Below are 27199 nucleotides of genomic sequence, written 5' to 3' on the forward strand. Positions count from 1 at the left end.
AAAAGAGTTCACCACTTTCATCTTATGTAATGATAACAATTAGAGTATTCCTCTTTCACTTTTTAATGTGCTTCTGTTATTCAACTGATTCTGTGAAAAGAACGAAAGAGAGAGAGATTACAAAATTATAGCCAGTATTGCATGTCATTCACAATTCTATTCATGTTTCATGTCACAGTAACTTATTAAAATTTAGCGTTAAACTTTAATAAAAAGCAAAATTAATTTATTCCTTGGGGGGGGGGAATAATAACGGAAAAGATCATTTTGAAAGCACGCTCTATACAACTGCTATCGCAAGATTGCCTTGTTATCTTTACTTGCAGATTATTAACACATTATGCATTAATAATCAGAGTAAAATATACTGTAGATCTTTATTAACCAAAAGAAACAAACAAACAAACAAAAAAGCAAAACTCTTAACCATAATCATACCTTTTCTGAATATAATGAAACTCAAATGAAGGCAAAGATCTAAAAAAATTGCAAATCATACCGCTTGAAGGCAAAGACTCGTCATCGAAATCTATACATTCCTTAAAATTTGGAATCTTACAAATCAAGTAATATATTTATATTAATGTTTTAATTTTAATTTTTATATTAATTGGACATTTATGAAAATTGTGATTAATTGCGTAAGAAACTGCTTAATCCTCTCCGAAACGCAAATGGAAGAACGAGCGGGGGACAATACGACCTTCGACTGGAAAAGAATTGAGTTCGATTATTGTTATGACGAGGAGATCTTTAGATGGTCTTTTTAAATTAAGGACGAGTTAGACGATCTCATAAGGAGGTATCAGTTCCCTCCCCTTTTCTGTGGGATGAAAAAATCGAATTTCCTCTTACCCGAAAACTCGGGATTTTCATCCCACATACAGCAAATTTACCCACGCAATTAATAGATAAAAATACTATTAGTAGGCAGCAGGTGGCATAATCAGTGATGGTGGATTATGTAATGTATTAGAGGACAGTAAAGAACACAGTGTGGTGGTGGATTATGTAGCGTTAGATGGTGTAGAGTGCCCGTCCATGAACTCCATGGAGGTGTCATATAATAATAATAGTACACTTAAAATATTCATGTGTATGATACATTAATATTGAATCTAATGTTGTCTTAGTGTCGGAAAATACAGTACTCAATTAAAAATTTCTCGTAACAGCATAGTAGTACGCTTTTAAACATTGTGGAATAAAAAAACAAATCTATAGATTTTTATATGAATATTTTGCGTGAAAGAAATTTCTTCAGGGAGGTTCAAAAAAGCGTTTTAAAAAATAAAATTCTTTTTAATGCTATTACTGAGTTTACACAGAACTGCTACCGCTAGCTTGCAAACCTTCTAACTCTTCAGAGAAGTATGTTTCCTTATGTATGTATGTTTCCTCGAAACACGTCGATCACATGTTAAAAAAAATTAAATACTGCATATAAAAATAAAAATAAAGGCAATATCTAGAAGTGTTGTTGATTATTTGGATTCTTCGTGAAACGAGAAGCAGAAAATAATAATGAAAACACAAAAACACTCATGGAAATATTTTTGAAATATTACTCCCTCCTTTATTACACTGCAATCCCTTATATCTAAATTTTAAATCCAAAATACACAAATTAGTTTTCATTTTTATAAAAATTTCCAATTTTACATCACAATTTTACATCACAACATATATTAGCATATACTTACATAAAACACTTCCTTACTTTGTTTAATACATGTAGTATACAAATTATACTGTTGTAAGAATTTACTTATTTGCGATAATGAAGTCCCGTGCTACCAGAAAATTTTCGAGTTACAGAATAAAATATTTTAAAGGAATGCAACTAAGAAATTATCAACCAAATGCCAAATCCAGATTTATGTCACGGAGGAGCATTTAATAACCATATAAAAGCGATGTTTTTTTGTTGTATTTCTTCTATTATTGTACTTTTTTTTTTTTTTTTTTAGAAAAAACTCGCTGGAAATTTGAGGAAGGGAAAAGAAAGTGGTTCTACAAAATGGAATATCGCCCTCCGGTACCTGGATTCAACACTAATCTAATTAGTTTATATAATGGCTACCTAGGAAATTATCAATTTCACAGACACACTTGTATTCTGTGGTGACTTTAGATATTTCTTTGTTCGGCTGAAACTCGTTACATATCAACAGCCCTTTTTTTTTTCTTCTTTTTTTTTTATCAACATTAGACCCGGTATCAAGATTTTCGTTAATGCGCCATGATTGAAAGCATATGTAAGTCACCTTAGGTTATACTTATATGATGTCAATTTTTTTTTTCCGAGTCTTTTTGTATATATATCACCCGTCACAAAAAAAGGGGGAAAAAGTAAATAAACAGTCTTTAAAATTCCTACAAATTTATTTCTTCTTTTTAAAGTCAATAATTACATATAATGTTACTTATTTCATCATATTTTGATATCATAAATAAAAGCCAAAAGAATTCTGTTTCTATTCGGCAGTTTTTAAATATTTTTAAAACTGAAAGCTGTTTCAAACCTACATAGGCAAAGTGAATATTACAAATTACTAAAGGAAAGAAATAAAGGTAAAAAAAATCTTTATAAAACGAATAAAGGTAAAAAAAAATCTGTAAAAAAGTAGATTTCTAAATATACTTTATACAGATTTGTAGATCTGTAAAAAAAAAAAAAAAAAAAAAAAAAAAAAATCTGTAAAAGTAGATTTATTAGTGCAATATGTATTCTCTGTTAAAAGACATTGTCAGAGAGAATTTAAAAAAAAATGATAAAATAAACATTTTAAAACTGACAAATGTCACGTAACATGCAAACATGTTACTTGAGTAAACGCATATTACTTATATCTAGCATAGCTTCTTATGTCTCTGATACTAGTCACAGAGTTAGCTGGAATCAAACTCTGATATTCTACTCAGTAAACAATAAATAAAAATACAAAATATATAAAATTAATTTAAAATAAAAACAATCCTTAGCCTATCCATGGTTGTTACATTTAAAAAGTGGATTTAAAAGTTGATCGTCACTTATGAAAACAGTATAATATATATATATATATATATATATATATATATATATATATATATATATATATATATATATATATATATATATATATATTCCCCGACTGGCATGTCACCTACGTATTTAATTTAACATAATGTCTCATTGCTTCTTTTGAACTACATTGCTGTGTTCTTTTGTTCACACAATTGTTACCGAAATTCGAGTTCTAAACGCTTCTCACATGATATTTGTCAGTTTTGAATATTATTTTAGTAATCCCTTTTTATTCACACTAACGATTCCCATGTAACAAGGATAAAATACTGGAGGCAATAAATCTATTTGTACATATTTTTTTCGCAAGTATTTAAACTCTTCTTTCTAAAAAACGTTTTGATAACTCTTCTCATGGCGTCATCTTTCTCCTTCTCTCCAAGATTGTGACATCATTTAAGGATAATCCCATTTGCTAAATCCATATGTTGTTTTCTCACATACAAACAGTGCGATAGCTAAGGTATTTTTATGGCAATCGTATAAAAACAGATAGTATGATTTAATATCTTCAAAACTTCACTTGTTTTGAAATTTCCAACAGTTCTGTAATAGTCATAACATATATTTAAAAAAGCTGTGAAGTCATACATAATTTCGTTTTGACCTGAACAAATTGTTCAATTCAAAATCTTAGAAATAAATTACGCTACTTTCTTCAAATTTCAATTTATTTTTTATCGGATAGCAATTTTAATTTTATCTCTCAGAATGTGCATGCTTAACATTTTGCTCAATTAGCACTGAGATGCTTTCACGACCGAATGGTTTTGCTAGCATCACTTGCCTTGAAAAGAGATCCTGTTTCATATTCGACCTGTAATGAGAGCTTAAATCCAGCCTCACGCGAAACAACCAGGATTTTCTTTGGAAACTCGGTGTTTTTCTCCATCCGAATAGACTAAACAACTTGAGAACACACACATTTTACAGACAATAATATACACAGGCTACTTACAGCCTCGGCCAGCGAGTAGCTGAATAATGGATAGAGCGAGAAGTTCCAGGCAACCCAGGAAAAGTAAATACGACGTAACTTTTAATCATTGAGGATAAAAAGGGAGAAAATATCAGAAAAACCATCCTTTCCCCTCCAGGTAGAAGTTTTAGTCTGGGTCAGATGGAACAAAGTGAATGACTAATTTATCCTCGGATATAAATTTGAAAGCACGCTAATCAGGAAACAAACCACTTAAATCAAACAATCATTTTTGATAAGAAAAACAGTTATATATTTTATTTATAAAATATCTTCTGCGAGATTAAAGAAAATTATAACTGCTCATAGAAAATGAAGTTTAATAGTCCAGTTTCTATCCACATCTGAAGTTAAAATATCAGTTTTGGAATGATTGAACAAATAACTGTTGTCTTCTTTCTACATCACAAATGTTGCTATTGTGCTTTCAATACTCTTCGAGAGAGAGAGAAACGACCTTGAATACAGCGGGATAAAGTGAGGTTGGTGGAGGGGGAAAACACCAATCTAGTAAATTACATGACCGGCAGATGTGCAAAAGCGGACAGCCGTGGCTATGTACAAAACTTTTAAGAAGAGAAGTGATTCTCACTGTGAGAAGAGAACTAAATATCTGAAGGGCTTTCTAAACAAATGCATTCTTATATTAACATTAACTTACTATCTATACAAGGAATTTTTAAACATAACTTACATCTTAACTTTCATCAGTTCATTTATAGTAATAATAGCCCATTTACAGCACTTAACTGTTTTAGGCTAACGGAAATAATAAACAAGCAATTGATCCCGTTACTCTCAATCGATCGGAGCGAACACAGCCACACACACACACACACACACAGTTGATCAGCTGGCCTATTTCCACTTTTCTCCCGACACTCGACTAAGGTATCATTCTGCTTAGTTCGCTGCACATCTTCATGGATGTCCGGAAACGGAATGAGGGCGTTCTTATCTCATCGCTCTTTTTGAGATCCGGCGGTAGCGTTATGAGGGAACTTCGTCACTGCTTAATCTGACTAGTAGCGTGCACTTTAGTAAGGAAAAGGCCTGTGTTTTTACGTGTGTTTTTAGGGACTTGTTCCTGTTCTTCGCTACACTGTGCTGTCCAGCAAGATTCCTTTGATCTTCGTCTCCAGAGATAGATAGACAAAAGAAGAATCAAAACGAGAGAGACACCTACTGTACAAGTTATTATTACTACGAAATCCTGCTTATTCTGATCTGGAGATTCCGTGCTGGTCATTTCTGTAGATTCGCGATCTGCGCATTCAGTGGAACGCTGTATCTGCAAAGTATTTCCGCTGCTCCTGAAGTGTGCTGTAGGTCGTGTGGACTCTGTTGATGAGCTTTTTGTTTGAACGGAGAAGGCTGCTGTACTTAAGGGATCGGGAAGGGTAGGTGAATAATCTACAGGTGATACAGATTCAGGATGCCACCGTGGCCCGCTATCGGAATCGTAACGAGAATCTGGAAGTATTCCTCTAGGCTCGTGTGGCGAATTTCGACGATCGAAGAAGATCTGCCTTCGACTCGACGATTCTCCTTCTACTGGTTCCAATGGATTAAGATCATTACTTGAGGGAGTTAATGTATTTAGCCATCCGCGCATACGGCCTTCGTTGCTTGCTTGAGCTTCTACTGGTTCTTCCATCAATTTCCTTTCCGAAATATCATCTTTTAACACCGGTTGCTCATCTTCTTCCGGTAGGGAAAAATTATGTGCACGACCTTCATCAGAAACGACATGATGGGCATCAGTATTGGTTGATATATCGGGGACGAAGGGAACATGAACATCAGTATGTGAAACACTGTCTACATCCTGAGACTTCGCTGTCTGGGGAGGAATGTCTATTTGCTCTTCAGCAACAGTGCGACTAGTGCTGGAAGATGATCCTTCGACGAGATCAACGAAAGGATTGATACCGGTTTCGGGATTCGTAAAGTCACTAATGTGAGACCCCTTCCCTGTCTTCTGAAATGGCGGGGGAATAAATGGCGAAACTCCAACGACATCATTCGGTGCTGGCGAATTTTCTTTTGGACTGTTCTTTGTTGAAATGTTCTCCCTTCGGAAGTTACCTGGTAGCGAACCACTTGAGAACACAGCACCGGTTTGGATGCCAGCTGTCGGCATGGCTTCACATTTCAGACTTGTTGCTAAGCCAACTAATATAATGAATGCTCCTGAGCACATCGTGTAGCCAAAGATGACGATCCCAAGACTGCCACTAAATTAGAAGAGAAACAATGTATTAGTGACAATGTGGACGGAATAAAGTCGCAAACTCAGTTAATATATTCACAGTAAAAATAACTTCCTAATCACCAAGCTTCTCTCTCTCTCTCTTTCTCTCTCTCTGTAAGTATGCAGTGAATTGACAGTGTTAGAGGCGACTCTAAAATATATTACTGACACTAGCCAATAAATTCGCTACCCACTGGATCATCAACCAACTGCAGTTGTCAGTGCTTTATCAAAAGAAGGGTGTGGCTTGCTCTTTGACCCTGATCTCGTCGCCGACTCGGCTACTTAACCGTTGTCTCAGAGCCATCTGTCTCCGACTCCGCTGTCTCTTCCTAAGGCCCCACCCAGGAACCATTGTTGCCAGGACAACGAAATCTTTGTCCTGCTTCACTGGCCTGTGTGCCGGCCTTCTGCTAATGAAGGGAACCTGATCCGCATTAGATGTGATAGGCGTGCAATTAAAAATGATTCGGTTTACGTTTCTGTTGCTTCTTAAAGCTGAGTAAATTCATCTGTCCATCTGGCAGCTTACAAATTGTCTGTTGATGAGAAAAGACTGAAGTGACAAGTGGACTGAAACGGGACAGTATTAGCAGACAGCACTAGATTTCTAGAAAAGACTATAGGATGCTTAATTTCTAACAAATACAGCTTTGTATTTGTTACAGCTTTTTTTTTTTTTTTTTTTTTGTTACTCAAGAGTCCGAAATATTTGATATGACGTAACGGTATGCAACAACTAGTTGTACTGTAATGGAAATCTTCCCGAACTTTCTTACTTGCGACTAAACAGCATAGGTTGGTGATAATATGGGGAGAAAAAGTTCATGTGTATGCATGTAATATTTCAAATTGTTTGCTATGCTTATGATATGATAAATACCAATTTCCATTACGGTCTGGATCGACTAAATTAATCAAAATATCTTTTGATTAATTAACAAAATCTGAAACGTTGAGTTATTATTATTCCTCCAATTTTTAAAAGCTATTTTAATATTGAGAGAACATATGAATGATAACTACCAAACCGAGTGACTAATATTTAGCCCATTTCAGAACCAGGAAAGGTGTCATTTTGACAAAACAATATATTACAATGCTTGGAAATTTCAGTGTGATATGCTTTATCTGTGAAGAGCTAACTGTAGTAGACTAATAATGTGTTCAGAAAATTAAAGAAAATTCTGATTTAATATTGATCAAAGATTATATCTTCAGTGCGCCAACACCGATGATATAATTCATGTAGCGGTTCTCTTTACACTCATATTTAGAAGGGATGCACTCACATCTCTTTATCCAACGTCACTAATACTGAAAACAACGGGACAGCAAAAAGCATGTACTACAAAATTAACACACACACACACACACACACACGTGCGCGCTCGTTCTTCTCTTAATAGGAAAGGGAAAGCTTGCCTTCCAGTTGCAGTATAATTAGGCCTATTGACTTGATGGATACAAACTCCGCTGCCAAGTGGAAGAGGTCGAATTTTAAATTCTATTAGCGTACCTTTCATGGATTCTTTTCTTCAGTGCAGAATTTGCTAGTGTCTGACAGATTTCATAGGATTTTCCTACGAAAATCTGTCAGACACCTGATACGATATTTCAGGAACTGTACGAGACAGAATGAAAGAGAGAGAGAGGGGGGGGGGAGAAGGATTTTCATCCTTGATATTGTTCTAGTCAGAACCGTGCAAAGATATTTTGGGATCTTCTCCAATATATTTGCTAAACAAAAATTTTTCTTTGTTTATTATCCAACGAAAAACCCTGTTAAAAACTTTTATTTTTCTCTGTACTGCACTTAAAGAATATTAACTTGTAATTAGCCATATAAACTGCTATTGTCAGTAAGAATAGCACAAAAGATGACGTTAAAAGCATATAAGATATATATATATATATATATATATATATATATATATATAATGTTCGTTAAATGAGGTACTAAGTTTTCGCCAATTGTTATAACAGGTTAGAAATCTAAACCAGAGGTGGGCAAACTTTTTCTGAGGACCAGACAGTAAATATTTTAGGCTTTATGGCTAAGATATAAAATCGAGGAAATCATGTACTTATATATAAGACGTAAAACAAAATTTACACACTTTTTTTTAGTAACAAAATACAGAATATATTTTTGTACAAAAATATTTTTTGGAAATTAGTGAGAAGTACGGAATTCTTTTTTATGAGACAAATTACGCTTAATTGGGATTCAAAGTTAACATTCCCAATCATCAAAAGCCATTGCAAAGGCTTACTAGATAAGGATGATTTGAACGAGATTTTACGTATTTCTCTTTGAAAATGTCTTTTCACACGGCAAACAGTGTCAAATACTCAGTGGTTAAATTCTAAATGAATAAGCTTCGGGGCCCTTAAAGTAAGGATCATAAATGTACGTGCTTTTATGATCATAATGTTCATAAAAGCATGTCTCACATCTAGCCCATTAAGAATCTGAAGATCAATTAATTTTGGATGATCTACAAAAGGACGACTATGCTTTGCAATATGATACTCAGTGCGAAACACAAGGCACGTGATTTCGTGAGCTAAAGAATTCTGTTCTACAATGTGTCGCAATGAATTCACACTTTTACTGCTAATAATTGCTTCTGCACTTTTGTGAGATTTGGAATCTCACAAAAGTGCAGAAGCATCCCTATGTTCGTAAATTTTCTTTCTGAGTTGCTTTTGTTGGCATTGTTTAGACCCTTCCCCTTTAATACGTATTAATCCATTTATCCACTCTGATGCTAAGTGAATACCCTGATATGAAGAACTTGCGCCTAGGGTCTGTACCTCTGTACATGTTATACACCCCAAAGCTCCGTCCTTGCAAAATACCCTATTGTATTTACCTTTGACTGCTATCCAATGGTCGAGTGTCCAGCAAGTCGGCAAATCTTTCCTTTCGTTCAACGTATCGCATTGCAACTGATGGAAATCCTGTGTATCTGTGGATTCGTTACAGACTTCTTTCTCTTCAGAAACTACACACAAACTATCATTACAAACTCGTTTTGTATTATCACTGTCGTCCGTGCTAATTTTCTATTTAAAGAAGGTACCAATGTACTTATCCATAGTCGAAATAGTAGACCTACATTAACACAAAAATATACGATTTTCTTTGTGCTTCTCACAATCACTAATCTGGTATTCCATTGTTGTTTACTGACTGTTGGTCGTGTTGCCAACCAGAAAAGACAAAATATCGCTACGAGTCAGTCAAAATTCCGCTGCACTACGCTGCAATAATGTTAGCTTGTTAATCGCTGCAAGATAACGCATTAGAGGAAGCTCCAAACTTCCCAGTCCCTTTCATCACGCGTTCGTAATCAGGCGACTGCTGATATTGGCTTTATATACACATTCAAAACTGTAAACAATTGTTGAATAATAACACAATAATGCAGGCATAATTACCGTAAAGGGAGAAAAGTCACAAAACAGAAAAATGTTCCGTGTCCGGTGCATAAAAATGTTCCGAGGACCGGCCCCGGCTGAATTTAACCACTGCAAATATTGAAATTAATCCACGAGCAAAAGATTTCAATTGAGCATATTGGTCACTTGAAAAGCACATGAAAGTTAGGTGGAAGCACTCAATAGCAGAGTTAAATGGTTAAATGGATTTCGCAAGATACTTCATTTCTTTTGTTGCATCAAGTTTCTTTTGCAATTGCATCAAGATCAGAAAAAACACCGCTGGAACTGCAGTTTGAGGATAGAAAGGATGTCTTGTGCAAACTTGTGTGAGAATGGAGATTTCGAAAATCGAGATCTCCATTCTCGAATTACAGCATGGGAAATGTATGAAGCAGCTCAATATTACTTCTGACTCAAAAAAAAAAAAAAAAAAAAGTTGTCTTGGAAATTATTTTGTTGCAGTATAAGTTTCGTATATAAACTGTTTCGTCTTGCAATTTAAGACTGAATTCACTGAAATATATTAACAACTCTGCAAAAAAGCTATGGCAGTTCTTGTCATTTAGAAAAAAATTTAATCGCGCTGAGCTCAAAAAATCGCGACAAAATGGTATATTCCTCTATTTCTGCCAAAAATTCATCTGAGAAGCCCATTAGAATGAATGATGTTCACCGTTGACACTACTGGTCCATGACACACAACAGATTCGAATATTTTCTGCATAACATCTGATGGTGAACAATATAATGAATAACCATAACTTCAAACAACTTACATTTTTACAAGTTTCATAAATTTGAGCATATTATTATTATTAAGAGACACATCCAGGGAGTCCAAAGATTCATCGAGGGAGGACACTTACTCTACAACTCTCTGTGTCCACCACTCAACCCACCAACTACAACGACCGCAACTACACCAACGCCATCAACCGCCCACCACCATTAGTATTTTCACAGACAATCACAAACATCCATGCCCACGGCGGGATTCGAACCCACAGCCTTTCGGCTGGAGAGCGGATACGCTAACCACTCGGCCAACCAGCCGGCATTACCCGTTGTAACATGCCTCAGCCGTTTCCATTCCAGGTTGTACTGAATTAGTGTTACCTTCCGTATACATAGAACAACCAAAGCAGTGGCTGTTCCACGCATACTATTCACAGATGTAATTCTTCGGTCACATCGAATTCACTCCTCCGATGAACAACAATAACCGCAAAGTATTGGAAATAATGATTGGAAACTTTCGATTAAAACTGATCGTGCCCTCCGCCAAAACTTCCGAACCAATACAAACAAATATGTACCTATATTCACCAACGTGATCCGCACGACTAAGAAAGGCGTGGCACTCTAAACACTCCAAGTTAGCACTGTAAGTGCGAGCGGCATTAGTGTGCCGGCACTAGAGTGCAACAATACGATCACTACAACTAGAGATGCGGCGCGAAAGCTACCAAAGACAAAACCCAAAAGAATGGGCAGGTCAGAGCTCGACGAACACACTCGCCCCATGGCGAATAGATTTTCTCAGCTGGTGAGTAGCTGTAGACTGGACAAAATATAAATATATTATATTATATTATATTATATTATTATATTATATATTATTATATTATATTATATTATATTATTATATTATATATTATTATATTATATTATATTATTATATTATATTATTATATTATAAATAATATATTTTATTCAATAAAATATACCTTTTTAAACATTTTTATATTTAAGAAAAAATATATGGAAGAATAAAGGGACGTTCTTGTTAGCAAAAATTAATCTAACAAATTAGAGGAACTTCGAGTAATAAGGAATACCAAGGTTTCTCACCTATAAAGTGTCTCGCCTATAAAGTGTATCTATATATCTATATATATATATTATTTACGAAAATAATTAAAATATATATATTTTAGAAAATTAAAAAAAATTGAAAAGAAATTAAGAGAGGTCGTGGAAGAATAATTTTTTTATATTTTATTATTATTATTATTATTATTATTATTATTATTATTCGTAGCGAGTAAGATTTTGCATAATTTGTCGAGTCCTGGTTATCGCTGTGTCAGATTAACACTTACTCTATAGATACTAAAGCAGCAATTTCATGTTTCTGTCACGAAATTATTTAAAAATTATCCTTAGCTCGCGGGTCGAACAATAACAGGCGGCGGTGGGTCGGATAAGACTAGTGGGTTGTAGTTTGCCGACTCCTGATCTAAACGGGTTCTTACTTGAGGGACTCGGGAACAAAACCTCAAATGTATCCCATTTGCACGGCCCTAGTTCTGGTACTCAGAATTTGAACAATGACAATGAACTATCATTTTCATAAAATTTGACACAGTGATATATATATATATATATATATATATATATATATATATATATGTGTAGAAAGTATTTTTACCTTGGGTATAAAGAGATTTTTATTTAATAAGGTTAAAACACCTTATGGTAACTTGTTTTGGCGAAATACTTACAAGCTCTGTATTACTAAATCTTGGTATTTCTAATTCTAGCCTAGCTCCCACTGACGAGACCTCAATAAAGGTCGAAACCGGTCTGGGTAGTGGCCCCTTGCCTTTAATACAAAACATCATACATCCCCTTCTTGGAGATGTGTTTTGGCATTAAGGGTAAATATTAAGATTAGTGATCGGAGCTTGTTCCACCTTTGCCACGAGTTGCCCTGGTCCTGCACTACCTGTGGGATCAGTTAGACTTGCATCAATTGCAGGCGCAAACTTGACTTTTAGTCTGTTTGCTTACTTGGGAAATGGAGTAAAACCACATATATATATATATATATTCATGCTTTTTATATACTGATTGAGATCCGAGAATCAGAATAAATAATGAAATTTATTAAAATACGCAACAGGTTTCATCGGGGTGGCCGACTTCTTCAAGCGTGACAAAACATACAAAGCCAATAAAAAACACTGTAAAGAAACATTGAGTCACTATAAAACCATAAATTATAAAATCGACTATAAACTACAGTTATTTTGAACTGGAGCTACACTCCGTGAAAGCTATATTGATAGAAACCTGGCGCACGCGTGTGATTTCACGAGTGCGCAAATATCCGACAGCAGAGCTAAAAGAGTCAGACAAATTATAGCTGAGGTTACTGTTTAAGTATATATGTGTATATATATATACATGGGAAAAAAAAAGACAAAGAACTGAAATTAAGAAACTTTTACATATTTAACTTCTGATGTTCTCGTTAATATACCTCAGTTTACTATGGATGACTTTGCGCATTTCAGCTAAATTTATATACTGGAAATATTCGACATTTTTCCGACAATTCCTAATAAAGAAATAATTCAATACGCATGCAAACTATAAAAGAAAATGGGTGCTCCAAGAATCTCCAAGAAGATTTTATCAACAAAAAACTTCGGTCAGGAAAAGAACCAAAAGGAACTCGCAGAATCATTTAACTACACCTTCACAAACAACATCACACAACTCAAAAAATATACTTTCCCCATTAGGCCCAACACAAAACTATTAGCCCAAATTCAACAGCAAACTATGTACTTTCTTCTTATATTCAAATTGGAACTGAAAGATGCTCTCTCACAATTAAAGAAAAAGATGAGTCTAGGAATTGACAAAATCAGACTCATAGAACTTGTGAACATGATATTTGCTACTGGCGCTATTCCCAAACAGCTAAAAACCGCGATAGTGACACCTATCTGCAAACATGGAAAAATAAATGATGTTCATAACTACAGACCAATAGCTAACTTGCCTATAATCTCTAAACTTCTTGAAAAAGTAGTATACACAAGACTACAAAACTACTTACAGAAATATACGTAGTATCATCTCCAGTGGCGGCCCATACATAAGTACTGCGACTCTGCAGCACCCCCAAGGAAAAATTAAAAAATTAAATTTTGTTTGTGTTTATAAATAATAACAATGCCTACAACATTATATAAATGCAGTACAACATGTTAAAGGTTACAGCTTATGTTTTGACATTGATTGAATAGTTAATAATTGGAATTGTTCGATTAACGCTTTAGATTACGAAACAAATGCACTGCGATCTAACGCCGATATTCGTTTGCTCTTGTCATTGCACATTACGTCATTCCCAACTGTAACTGCTCAAACAGCAGTGTATTTTTAGTATGCTTACGCACCTCATTTCTGTGAGATATGAAACGATATGACGTTTATTATTGGTGCATGTGCCTGGTGAACTATTTTTTGTAAATCTTATTTTATTTTGTTAAAATAACATATAATTATTTATTTATTATAGAATTATGACGAGTGTCACTGTTGAAAATATGAAAAGAATAATATTTTTTTCAATTATCGTTACACGAAACAAATGCACTGCGATCTAACGCCGATATTCGTTTGCTGTCGTTGCACGTCATGTCATTAGATAAACTGCCGCTTGGGCAGCGTATCTTACGCCTGCGCTCGTTATTTCTGTGAGATATGAAACGTTTGTTATTGCGGCGTGTTTGTGGTGAACTATTTTTTGTAAATCTTATTTTATTTTGTTAAAATAACATATAATTATTTATTTATTATAAATACAAGGCTGAATTATGACGCGTGTCACTATTGAAAATATGAAAAGAATTATATTTTTTCAATTTTCGTTACACGAAACAAATGCACTGCGATTTAACACCGATATTCGTTTGCACTTGTCATTGCTATTGATACGAAACTTTTATTATTGGGGTTTGTTCGTGGTGAGGATGAAATATTTTTAATAAAGCAATTTTTAATATGTAAATGTATTTATTAATAAATTCGTTACTGAATAGGGATTTTTTTTTTTTTTTTTTTTTTTTTTTTTGTATATGCAGCACCCCTGCTTAAACTTTTCACCTGCCAGCCACTGATCATCTCACAAAAACAGTATAGTTTCCAGAAAACGAAGAGCACGATACTGTTATTAGAGGACATTACAAACGAACTAAATACAGCTTGATAAAAACAAATTTGCTATTCTCATACTCCTTGATACATTTTACCATGAAATACTGTTAACCAAACTCTACTCAGTCGGAATAAGTGGGACATTGCATACCTGATTTAGGAATTATCTCACAGACAGAAGCAAATAACAAAAATAGGCGCATATCACAGTTCTAAATCTGATAAAACAGCAGCATGAACTATTCAATATCCCTTAACGGTTCACCTACAAACTCAAAGAACAAATTTTCTCTTGATTTTCATTAATTCTTTATGCTACTATCTTTTGGAGCAGTGTTTCTTGTTATGTATTTCCTTAAACGTAATAAAAAAAAATATACAAACTGCAAGTCTTCAATGTTAAGACATTTCTTCTTTCTCCCCAACTTTCAGTACTGAACTTGCATTTTTATACATACATTAATTCTATAATATATATACAACGCATATCCGGAAAAATTTCATATAAAAAATTCTAAGTATGGCTTGTAGAATGAAGTAGGTAAATCCTGGTTTACATGCCGCATTATAATACAACAGGTCAAGCAATCTCTCGTGTATGGGATTACCATAAAACATTCAGACAAAACTGGAAATAAAGCAATTATACTTATATTACTACTGACGTTTGGTATACCACATTGTTTTACGTATGTAACAACTGTGTTTTATTAATGTTTTTAATTAGCACGATATAAAGTTGAAAATCAAATCAGTGCTGTTACAGTATTGTATTTCTAGTCTCAGTAAATTCAAGCAAACTGAGAGTGAAAGAACTCCAAAGAATCCGAATCATTGTGCTAAATAAGTCATTAAAATAATAAAAATGGCTATCGAAAATTACACTATAGGGGAAGTAAATTGAATTTTCAGTCGATCATCTGTTAAGTATTTACGAATTTACGCAGCAAGGTAAGGTTTTATCCAATCGGAGCGGCTATATTCCATTAAGCATATTTTTGTCCACACTTATAAGTTCTGTTTTAAACTAAAGCTTTCTTAAGCTTAATAAAAGCGCCTTCTATGAAGAATTTCAACTACTCTTCGGTGAAGGCGTTCTTCAAAGATTTCCTAATAAAGCTAAAAAGGAAGTGATTAACGTTTGGAGATTTATTCTTAATTAAATGAAGTCATAATTACTGCATCGAAGCAGGACACGTCTACAACTCTGCTTTCGTCCTTGTATCCCCACTTCTTTTTTTTTAACCTCAGTCTGCTAGTCGATATCAGGTTGCTTCATATCATTTGCAGAGACTGGTCGTTTCGGTGTGTGTGTGTGTGTGTGTGTGTGTGTGTGTGTGTGTGTGTGTATATATATATATATATCAGTCGCAGACAACTCAGTGTCACCCAATGAGAGCAGTCGAGTTCATTCAAGTTTCTGCACTTCCCAGTGGTACATAACGTAATTAAGCCTTGTGCATGATAGGGCTTCCTTTCTTTTTATGAAAGATGCAAAGAGAACTTCTTTCAATTAAGATAAGAAATCAATTTTTTTCCCCATCTACTAGCTCACGTATCCCTGATTTACAAATGAAAGCATTTAAATATAGAATTCACAGAATGTCCGCTCATTTTTTTATCAATTTTTTGTGACCTAGGCGATACTGATATCTGGAAGCGAATTATTGTGGCACAACAAGCAGTAGTTACTCTTGACTTTACTCGTTTTATGCGATGCTAAATATTGACAAAGGCGTCTGCATTTTCTTAAAGAGTCTTTTAAAATTCGCCGAAAACAAATTACGCTATTCGTTATTCTTCGTTCTTTGCAATAACTATTTCATGAATGAGTATGTTTCCAGTGTTTATAGAAACATCTAATTAACAACTAAGAAGAAAAAAATTTCTCACTGACTAGCAAAAACATTAATTCTACATCTCTCACAAAATGGTATATGCAACCTTAGCTCTTCAATTATGACCATTTCGCTCATACGATGGTTTTAGCTCCCGTGAATCAACCGATGCGCAGTTTTCGTGGACTAAGTTTCTTGACGACATCGTTGCTCGCTATAACACTACGTGTTTTGGTGTTTCGCTATGAATTATAAATTGTTTATAACTATTATTTTAATTTATTGATGTTAATGACAGATAAAATTCAAAGTAAGGGTACTGTTGCTTCTGATGGAAAGAAGAGACACGTAAGTCTATTTATTGTGACAACAATAGTTTCAAAGATAAGCTCTTAGTAATGTGAAAAGTGCTAGACTAGTTAACACTGGTATTCTGTAAACGTGACAGTCTTATTACCGAAATGGAAAAACTTTTAATGGTGTATGTTAATGACCAACCTGGTTGGTGTATTCCCTTAACCCAAGCTATTCAAAATAACTTTTTCGTTTGCGTATCTGACGTAAATAAATGCTATATTTGCGTCATTTACGCACGCATATGACTGCTTAAAAACGTTATTATACCATTACATGCATTTTGACCAAGGGGGAAAAAAAAGAAAAAAAGAAAGAAAAAGAAAGTGATTCAGTATACGATAATGGTCTGAAATCCAACGTGTCGTATATCCTGGGTGTGGCTGTACCGATAACAGCACTTATTAATGGCCATCCAGGACAACTAGAGTAGCAAACATCGTGGACATCGTGGACTGAAGCAAATTCACGCTTTATACCATTACGATACATGCAAGACTACCGATGGAAGTCTCACGTTATGTCCAAACCATTTTTTTTAGTTTTAAGTATTGAACTCATCAAGAGAGACCCAGATTCGTCACTTAACATGAAGGATAGCCATTTGAAAAATGGTTCATAAAACAGAGGATGCCTGTTATACAAAACAAGAGAAAAATAAATATCCTCAGCCACCTTACTACATAATCGCAAGGTAAGCTCCAATTTGGCTTGCTTATCATTCCACGTGATGATATGCAATTATTGAGATGTTCAATTATGCAAATAACGTGGATTCTTTGGTGAATATCAATCAGGGCAGGATTTAAGCTAAACAAGCAACAGTTTAGGACCTCATATTACAAGGGACCTCCCCTCTAGTGAGAAAATTTTAGATTACCTAAAATTTACTAACTAGAGGGGAAGTTCTTAAAAGTTATAGCTTAGGGACCAAAACAAATTAAATTAAATTAAATCCGGCCCTGATATCAATGCATAGTTTTCCTTTGAAAATTATTGTACTTTCTTAAGGTCCTAAAAATCGTTTCCAATAGAAGTTCATGTCACTTTAATTTGCATTCATCAACTGTCTTATTCACTTATCAAGCAGATAAATTTGTCCACAAATATATCCACTGAGAATGACGTTTAAATCCGCCCCCCGGCCTTTTTTTAAAATCATATTTTCGTACATCTTAGAGGTTCTGAAAACGCGTAGATTTGTCGTTGCCATTCTCTTCCAGAAGCGTGGAAAAAATCTGGCATTCAATTAAATTATCTTTGTAATTAATAATCAATTCAAGTGTTGTGTGACAAACATATGCACTACACTTTTCTTTCCTCACCATCAAACAAATGAAAAATCCTTTAAATCAGTACCATGAATAATGCAAAGTCACTAAGAAAAACTTGCAAATCTGTCCGTTTTTAATTTGTTTCGGTTTGATTTAAATACCTTAAGATTGCTTTTGTCATGCAAATGAGGGAATGAAAATTCTCTCACAATCAAAATATATGTTCATAAAATAACCAATTCCTAACGTGACCTTTATAATCAGAAGGGACATTTCCTAATCTGTGGAAAACTACACAAAGAACTATGTGGAACAATACATTAGAAAAGTCTATGGACCAAAATGAGAACCACGGCTATACAGAGAGCAGTCAGTGGTACTCCACATTATTATTACTTCAACCTACCACTAAGCGACATCACTTCATCTAGGGTGGCAGGGGTTTCAACGCTAAGAATTATCCAATTTCTAATATACCAAAGTGGACTAAAAATATATTGTTCGAGGCCTGTTTATGTTTTTTTATCACCACTGTGGTTCGATGTAATTAATACTCAACCCGACAGTTCCGCCTCCTCTTACAACTTAACATAAGTCAACAAGTATTTCTTCGAATTCAAACTGCTCTCATATTCTCATCCATTTATTTTGTGTTTTTCAGTTTTATTTGTGTACAAATTCCCAAAATGTTCATCGATATTAAATGTCAATAATTAATATATATCATGATATTAAATGTCAACAACTAAAATAATAACAATAAGTAATAATACCAGCCAGTAGCACACTCAGGATTTAATCTTGGGATGGGCCCGAGTTGAGTAGAGATTTGAGAATACACACTACGCATCGCATACGACCTATGACTGAGCATCTGCAATGATCGCTAATTCATTAGTAGTATAGAAATAGAAGACACGACACAACATAAAAAAAAAAAGAATTTTAATTAGGAAAAGATTTTTGGAAAATTTTCGATTTTTTTCTTTTTCATTTTGGGGAGCAGGGTCCCTTTCCCCCCCTCTGGGTGCGCCACTGACACCAACATGTTTCAGTGCTAACTGCATGATCTTGTATGTGTTATTACTTATTGTGAATTTTAAAAATAACTCAAGATACTGAACAATAGCAATATGTACTCTTAAGTGCATATTAATCACCATGCCGACCTGGTTTTGGTGAATCACTCTCCACCAACAGGGTTGTACGTTCGATTTCCATAGCGGGCACGGATACCTTGTGAATGCTTCAGGTGGTGGATGGATTTCATCGCGCGGTATACTACCATCCTGCTTATTAGAGTCCCGAAGTGGCTTGAAAATTGTCCGGTTTCTCCAGCAGAGTCTTTCGATTACCTCACCCATTGCCCAATCGCGGTACTAAAATGTTATAGACTAGCAGCTTGTTATGGGTTGGATTTCCATTTAAAAAAAAAATGTTAATCCCTTATTACTGTAATGACATTTACCTAATCAACGAGGAATTAATTGTAAGAATAACAACAATTAACTGTGTGCTAATTATATTAAAGTTTACATTACGTTACATTATGCTAATGAATAAAAAAGAGGAAACACTTGACAATGATAAGGAGAAGCTATTTATTAGCAGTTACTTCGTTTGAGTAACACAAAATATCGTATTAAATCTAAGAGAACAATGGAAAATTCAAATACAGCACAAGATATAGTTTGTTGCATTTCAATTTCCCACTACCAATCTTAGTTTTAATGTACTTCACGATATTTTATTACTCAAAACGTGGTCTCTTAACAATCTTTAGTTAAATAGTTTCTCCTTTTCACTATGGTCAGCTGGTTGCATGTTAATTTCTTTTAATATGACAATCCGAAAGTGCTTTTAAAGTGCTAATTCATTCTTGAAACTATTTTTAACCATCAGCATTCATAACCCTATATTCTCCACTTGCTAAATGTATAGCTGGCAATCTACTATATACAGTAGCGAACAAATTAATCGGAACAAGTCGAATTTTCGTCAAGATTTTGGTTTCAGTTTACTATTTTCGGTTTCGGTTTTAGTTCACTATTTTGTTGAGCTCTGCCTGTTTTAACTCCCTCTATAATTTATTTATAGTTTTGTGCGTTTTTAATAGTATAAAGAAGTTGATATTCGTAGTGTTTATTTATTTTGTGTAGCTATAAAATGAATATGGATATATCTCCAAGGAAAGGTTCAAAAATATGTACTCTTTCTCAGCACACATCTATGACTCAAAGACAAATTGTCAATGAGTGTGGTGTTAGTTTGGGTACTGTTAATGAGATTTTAAAGAGACTTATGGAGACAGGTACCTTTTCTTCTGACAGAAAAGGAAAATGTGGGAGAAAAAGAAAAACTACACTTATTAGTTAGGAAAAGCAAAATGAATCCAAGATTGTCTGCTGTAGAATTAAATAGAGACTTGGCAGACAGTGGGATTTATGTTTCTGACATGATAGTCCGTCGAAGATTGTTTGAAGCAGGGAGGACTGCTTACAGACGAAAAAAGAAACAGCTGTTGACGAAGGCTATGCAGAAGAAGAGTCTCCAGAGGACAAAAGTGTAGAAATATCGGACTGCTGAGAAGTGGAAGAAGGTCATATTCTCAGATGAGAGCCATTTCTTTTCCAAGGAGAGCGAGTGCCCTATGTTCGCAAATCAGCAGCTGAGCAGACCTCTCCTGCGCACCTTGAACAATCTCCTAAACACCCAACTAAAAACATGTTCTGTTGTTGTTTTACACATGATGGTTCAGGATCACTTGTACCTGTTGACGTATGATGAAAAGTGACCAATATGTAAAAATGTCGGAGAAAAGAGTGGTCCCACAGATCCTGAAAAACAAAGACCGCATCTTCAAAAATATCTCTCTCTCCATGCCACACTTCAAAAAAAGTGGAAGAATTCCCCCAAAAATCACAACATCTAATTGCTTCAGTTGCCAGGGAACTCTTACTCAGATTGGATATCGCGCATTTTCCATGGATATGCAAGACCATACACGCGTATTTCATATGAAGCACCCGTTCTTATGGAAAAGTATAGCACTTCGTTATTCCCCGTACCGTTCAGTCCAACATGAGTCCTCCAGATGTTGATCTATATCCTAAGTTGAAAGAATCTCTCTCATCATAACCACCTTACCATGGTGACTTGTCAAAGCAATTGTTTTATAGTTTTTCTTCACATAGCTCCCTACAGTATCTTGTCCACCGCTGTACAATTTTATCTTTATTCATTAATACTTTTGCTTCTTTAATTGTGGTCTGTTTTGGTTGCCACCTTCTATTAATGGTTCTAATCATTTTGTACACCTCCCTAGTTTTATGCTTTCCATAGTGCTGTTCTATATTATTCCATTGGGCTTCTAACCATTTCATCTTATACACTCTGACTACTTTTTTCACTGCATTACACTTTCTTCTATGCTCCTCTATTTGTTCTGATGTATCTCTTCTTATCCTCAACATTTCTTCTCCTGTACTAACTTCAGTGTTTCTTGTCTAATCCACTCCTTCTTGATCTGCTCTTCTTCTGGTACTGTTTCTTCAACTGCATCTTCTGTCGCCTTCATTATTCTTTTCACTCTTAGATTCGAATTTTTTTTCTTTATCCACACTTTTAAGTTTCTCTTCTAACGCTATTCTGTATCTTCTTCCTATTTCTGCTTCATTTATTCTTGCCGTATCTCTTCGTTTCTGATGATGGGGTTTATATTTTCTTTTTAATTTCAACTTGATGTTTGCAATCACTAAACTATGATCCGAATCTATATCCGCTCCTTGAAAAGTTCGACACTGCTGCTGATGTTATCCATCTTCTTTTAATCGTGATGGTTTTCCCATAATTTGACCGCCACGTCCATTTTCAACACTTATTTTGCGGGAATCTTGTGTTGCAGATCATCATCTCGTGGTCCACAGCAAATTCTAACATCTTTTCACCTCGTTCATTTCTTTCTCCAAAACTATATTTTCCATGAAGGTTTCCCAACCGTCATTACCTATTCCAACTTTGGCATTCTAATTTACCTCCTTGTCTGCCTTTTAAATGTACAAAACACTCAGGAGTTTCCTGTAAACATCACATCTGAAGAGCCTCTAACTTTTCCCCACCACACTTTTTTTTCGGGTTCTAACTTTCGCATCCATAAGTCGCTATAGAAAATTCAGATGAATCCAGGATCCTTCCTTAACTTTTGCTCCCAGAGTAACTGATCTGCCATTCTGTGATATTCCTTGTCAGAGAATGGTAAACCTATAATTCTTTCTTAACGAACTACTTTGGTTCAAAACATGCACAAATTATCCATCTATCCAACATCCTGAATCTTTTTTTAACATACTGCAGATGTTAATATTCTTCAGATGTATGGCTGAAATAAGTTCTTTCATTTTCCACTTAACCAAAAGCCCTGACCATATTATCGAAATGTTTGTTGTTCAGCAATTATGCCGAGTTTTCAAATATCTCGAATGACATTTGGCATATGTCAAGCAGCTTAAGTAAACACACCCGAACTTCACACTTAGTCTACACTACAGCATAGTATAATTTTATTTGAGTTAATTCTACAGCATGTAGTGTGTGTGTGTGTAAAATGCAAATCTGATATAGAAAAAGCCAAGTGTAGAACACCTGCCTCTTGCTTAAAAGACAATCGAGCCTTTTGGTACCCTGTCCAGATTATTAGGCACGACTTCTACTCTTCCAGACACCACCATCATTACATCATCAAAGGAATTTTAATCTCCTAGCATAATTTTTCTCCTCCAACTCATATCTGTGACGAAGACAAATCACCTTCCCTATATACAAGGAACAGCCCACTGTATGCCTCTAGTCATTCCTCAGGAAGATATCAGAGGGAAAGCTGAACAGCTGGGATACCACTAAGTTTTCTTGCTTTGAAGATTCCTCAACTATGGTCAAAATTTGCTCCAGAATTAATACAAGCTATTATTGTCGTTTGGCACATCTACCCAAGAACATGGAAGCAAGCCTATATACAACCGTTTGTGAAAAAAGTTAACCAAACTATTCGCCACATTGCCTTATCTCACCCCTCACCCCCCCCACCCCAAAATGTAAAACGTTATCAATAGTCACCTTTACTGAATAATTGGTGGACCTCCAAGTAGGGATCACCTATTCTGCCAATCTTACTCTAAAATAGATATCCTACCCAACCCTACTATCCGCTGAATACAAGCCATGGAAAGATTTGGAGAACCTCGCATGATCGCATTTGATAGTTAAGAATATTCGTATGTCCCCCACTCTTTGACTGTGTCGAAGTTTCCTCCTGGTTATTCACTATGTAACGTTGTGGATAGTTTCCTCGCTTAAAATTTTCACATGTATGGGTTCTTCCCATTCATTAATGATCTTCTTTCTAAGCTAAATCCTATCCAGAGTTTTGCTAGTGAGCGCGTACTCCATTCCTCCCTCTTTCATTTGAAAAATCTTGTGAACTCGGATGGTCCAAGCTTCAAGATACTCCGTGATCAACGTCTTAGACAACCACGTCGCTTTCTAGCGGAACGAAGAGAGGGATATTCTAGTGAACTTCGATGCTTCCAATACAATCTTGTTTTATTTTTCGTAGAAAATAGCCGGCCTCAACATCGAGGTGTAATGACTTTCCTCTCGGAAACTCATGTTGATTATCCTGCAAAAAAAAAGATAAACTGGCATAAGAATAAATGCAATTTACAAACATAATACACTGGCCTCATAGCTTTAGTTGATTTGGTCGTAAATCCAAAACAATCAACCAATCTCGTGGAAAGATTCTATTTAATTTCTCCTTTTTTGGATAAACCCTCAGATCTCTAGTTGGGATCGAATTTCTCTTCACAGACTGAATGCACGTCTGGCTTCCAGGCACGAGCAATCACGTCCAAGACCTCTTCAGCCTCCAAGAGGCTTGGTGTATTTTCCCTTTCAGAACATTACATCACGCCTTTATGGCAAGTAACACTATACCAGACCACAAATTTGTCTAGCCGTGGGGTACTGTTCTCGAATTTGGGTTGATGTATTCGGAGCCTCTGTAGTATCGCTTGATGGTATCCAGAAGAGGGATCATCAAGACGATCCCGCTCGCGCAGACTTACTCAGATCGCTTCTTGTGGACGTTCTTCTCTTCCTTGTGCTTTTCCAAGAGGGATTTCCATGCGCTCTGCTTCGTGGTCTGGCTCTCACCATTCTTACGCTTTCCTCGACAAGTGGAGACATGGGTGGCTGCTGGTAGTCGTAGTAATATCCATGCACGCAGCTTAAAACTTGCGGGTAAGCTTCGCATTCTTCCCGTTCGTTCCGTGTTATTGCTTCTGGAACAGCCTTTCTCACACTGCCTCCAGTTTCCAGCAGCTCGTGAAACACATCGAAGGTTCCTTATAAGAATGCCACACGCGATACTCATGGGGAGGAGGATGTCAAAGTTATCATTTTAGAGAAGCAAACTTAATTTTTTTTTATCTGAATAAGTAAATTTAGGCGCTAGTCCTAAATGGCTTATTATGTCAATTTAAAGCAGTGTTTCTCAAACTTTAAAGACGGAATACTTCACAAATCCTGAAATTTTAACGAACACCTTGGTTAGAGTCGAGTATCATCGGTCTCGTATTCAATGTAAAGCTAAGTGCACATTATCGCCGAAGCAGACTGTATCACATCGCATTGACCTTGCTTGTGACCGCACGTTTCCTAGAATAGAGACCTCCGTACTTCACTCGCGCTCGGCGGTGTCGACAACCGCGGGCGGCTGAGTCAAGGCCAGCGCGTGCTGGCCTTAATAGCACAATCCACACGCAAAGTGAGGAGCGCCTGATTTTCAACCATGTTTGAACTTGTCGCAGCATTTAAAACCATTCCAGGCTCATATCAATTTTGATAATTTTTCACGGAACACTTACTCACTATCTGCGGAGCACTAGTGTTCCGCTGAACATAGTTTGGAAAACACTGATTTAAAGCATACCCATACTAGACAGTGAATGAATTATCATTTACAGTATCAAAACTCCATTTTATGCAAGATAACTAAAATCCGAAAGTGATTATTTTTTGGCATTTAAAGCAGTGAGTACTTTGTTTTAATTGAGTATGTTTGATTTGTCCGTTTTGTAAAAAGAAGAATATCTTGATTCCTCACAATAATAGGATAACTTACCTGCAGCTGACTTTTTATATATACAGTAGCGAACAAATTAATCCGAACACTCACATTTTAAAGAAAAATTTTAATTTCGCAAGAACATAAGTGCAAAAATTAAACTCCAACGTTACCTAATTAATTCATATGTGCTCCTCTGTTCCTACTAAGTTCATTAATTCGCTTAGGCATGGACTCTACCAACGGAAAACACATTTTTCTTATTTTTGAATCTTTGGATCACAACTTAATTTTCCAAGTCTTTTTCGCTATGGCCCACAAATTTTCTATTGGGTTAATGTCAGGTGAGTTATCTGGCAACTGATGCAATTGGTGGTGTGATATTTTTTAGGAAATCTTTCACTTTTTTGAAATGTGGCATGAAGCGAGATCCTGTTGGAAGATGAGTCTTTGTCTTTCTGGATTTGTGGGATATTTTTATATATTGGTCACTTTTCATCATGCCATCAACAGGCACAAGTGATCCTGGAGCGTCATGAGTAAAACAACCCCAGAACATATTTTCAGCTGGGTGTTTAGGAGCAGGTGGGAGAAGTCTTCTCAGCTGCTGATTTGCGAACATAGGGTACTCACTCTCTTTGGCCCAAGAAATGGTTCTCATCTGGATCTTCTTCCACTTCTCAACAGCCCAATCTTTATACACTTTTGGCCACTGGAGCCTCTTTTTTCTGCAGAGCTTTCGTCAACAGTTATTTCTTTTTTGGTCTGTGGGCGTCCTCCCTGCTTCCAATAATCTTCGACGAACAATCATGTCAGAAACATTAATCCCACTGTTGCGAGGTCTCTACAGCAGACAATATTGGATTCATTTTGATTTTCCCAACTAGTAAACGATCTTGAGTAAGTGTAGTTTTCCTTTTTCGCCCACATTTTCCTTTTCTGTCAGGAGAATAGGTACCAGGTGCATGTCTCCCTAATCCTCTTTAAACGCGCATTAACAGTACCGAAACCAACACCACACTCACAGGCAATTTTTCTTTGAGTCAAGGATGTGTGATGAGAAAGAGTCCTTGTTTTTGAACGCTTTCTTAGATATGAATATATTTTATAGCTACACAAAATGAATAGAACACTAAGAATGTCAGCTTGTTTACACTACCGAAAATAGAAAACCGAAACCAAAATCAAAAAACTATTCTGAACTGAAACAAAAAACAAGCCAAAATCAAAAACATGACGAAAATTCCGCTTGTTCGGATTAATTTGTTCGCTACTGTAGGCTTTTCGTACTACACTTCATTTTTCACGGGATACATTACGTGCTTTCCGTTATAATGAAGAAACAAATATTAGGCACCTTATTAGATGGTCCCCATAAAACAAACTAGGAGGCCGAGTTACAGAGATAAAGAAAAGGTCAAGTGAAGATAAATTCGATCTTAACGGCCCTCAGTATGACTACGAACCGCATACATCCTGTAGGTTGACACATTACATTTCACCGTAAAAAAAAAAAATAATAAAAAAAAAAAACGAATTGCTTGGTTTTTTTGAATTGAAATTGAAACGAATTGAAAGTTTTTTTTTATGCTAAACATGGAAATTTCCGAGATTCTTAGCATTATTTGTTTTCAGAAATATACAATTTATCATAGATCATTATGGATTATTACTCAATGTTCCTGCAGCGGAAAAGAATTGTCTATTACTGATATTTTCACGCTTCAAACAAATAAATAAATAAATGCGCACAGAAACATGCATCCAACATGAAGTTGCTAATCTGTGAATTTATATTTACAATATTTCGATATGCACTTTTCACAGTCATTTTATTATTATTATTATTATTATTATTATTATTATTATTATTATTATTATTATTATTATTATTGCCTTATAAA

At 35.3% G+C, this 27199-nt stretch overlaps 1 protein-coding gene across 2 annotated transcripts in view; it reads right to left on the minus strand.

Annotated features, from left to right (window-relative positions):
- Nucleotides 1-2706: 2706 nt before the first annotated feature.
- The window catches only part of LOC150102593 (uncharacterized), a 99567-nt gene continuing 75074 nt past the window's right edge, over nucleotides 2707-27199 (minus strand). Inside the window, exons 1-2 of one of the 2 annotated variants that reach the window (XM_090399020.1) lie at nucleotides 6385-7169; nucleotides 2707-6286 (exon numbers count right to left, since the gene is read on the minus strand). In XM_090399020.1, coding sequence (XP_090255146.1) covers nucleotides 5056-6252 — 1197 coding nt within the window. In that variant the 5' untranslated portion in view covers nucleotides 6253-6286; nucleotides 6385-7169 and the 3' untranslated portion in view covers nucleotides 2707-5055. Of the gene's footprint in view, nucleotides 6287-6384; nucleotides 7170-27199 lie in introns of those variants that run through there. The other variant, XM_090399021.1, reaches the window with a different exon arrangement.

The sequence above is a fragment of the Typopeltis vanoorti genome, chromosome 10 (genome assembly GCF_054136105.1).
Source record: "Typopeltis vanoorti isolate ZY-2024b chromosome 10, IOZ_Tvanoo_1.0, whole genome shotgun sequence".
NCBI classification, from domain to species: domain Eukaryota; kingdom Metazoa; phylum Arthropoda; class Arachnida; order Uropygi; family Thelyphonidae; genus Typopeltis; species Typopeltis vanoorti.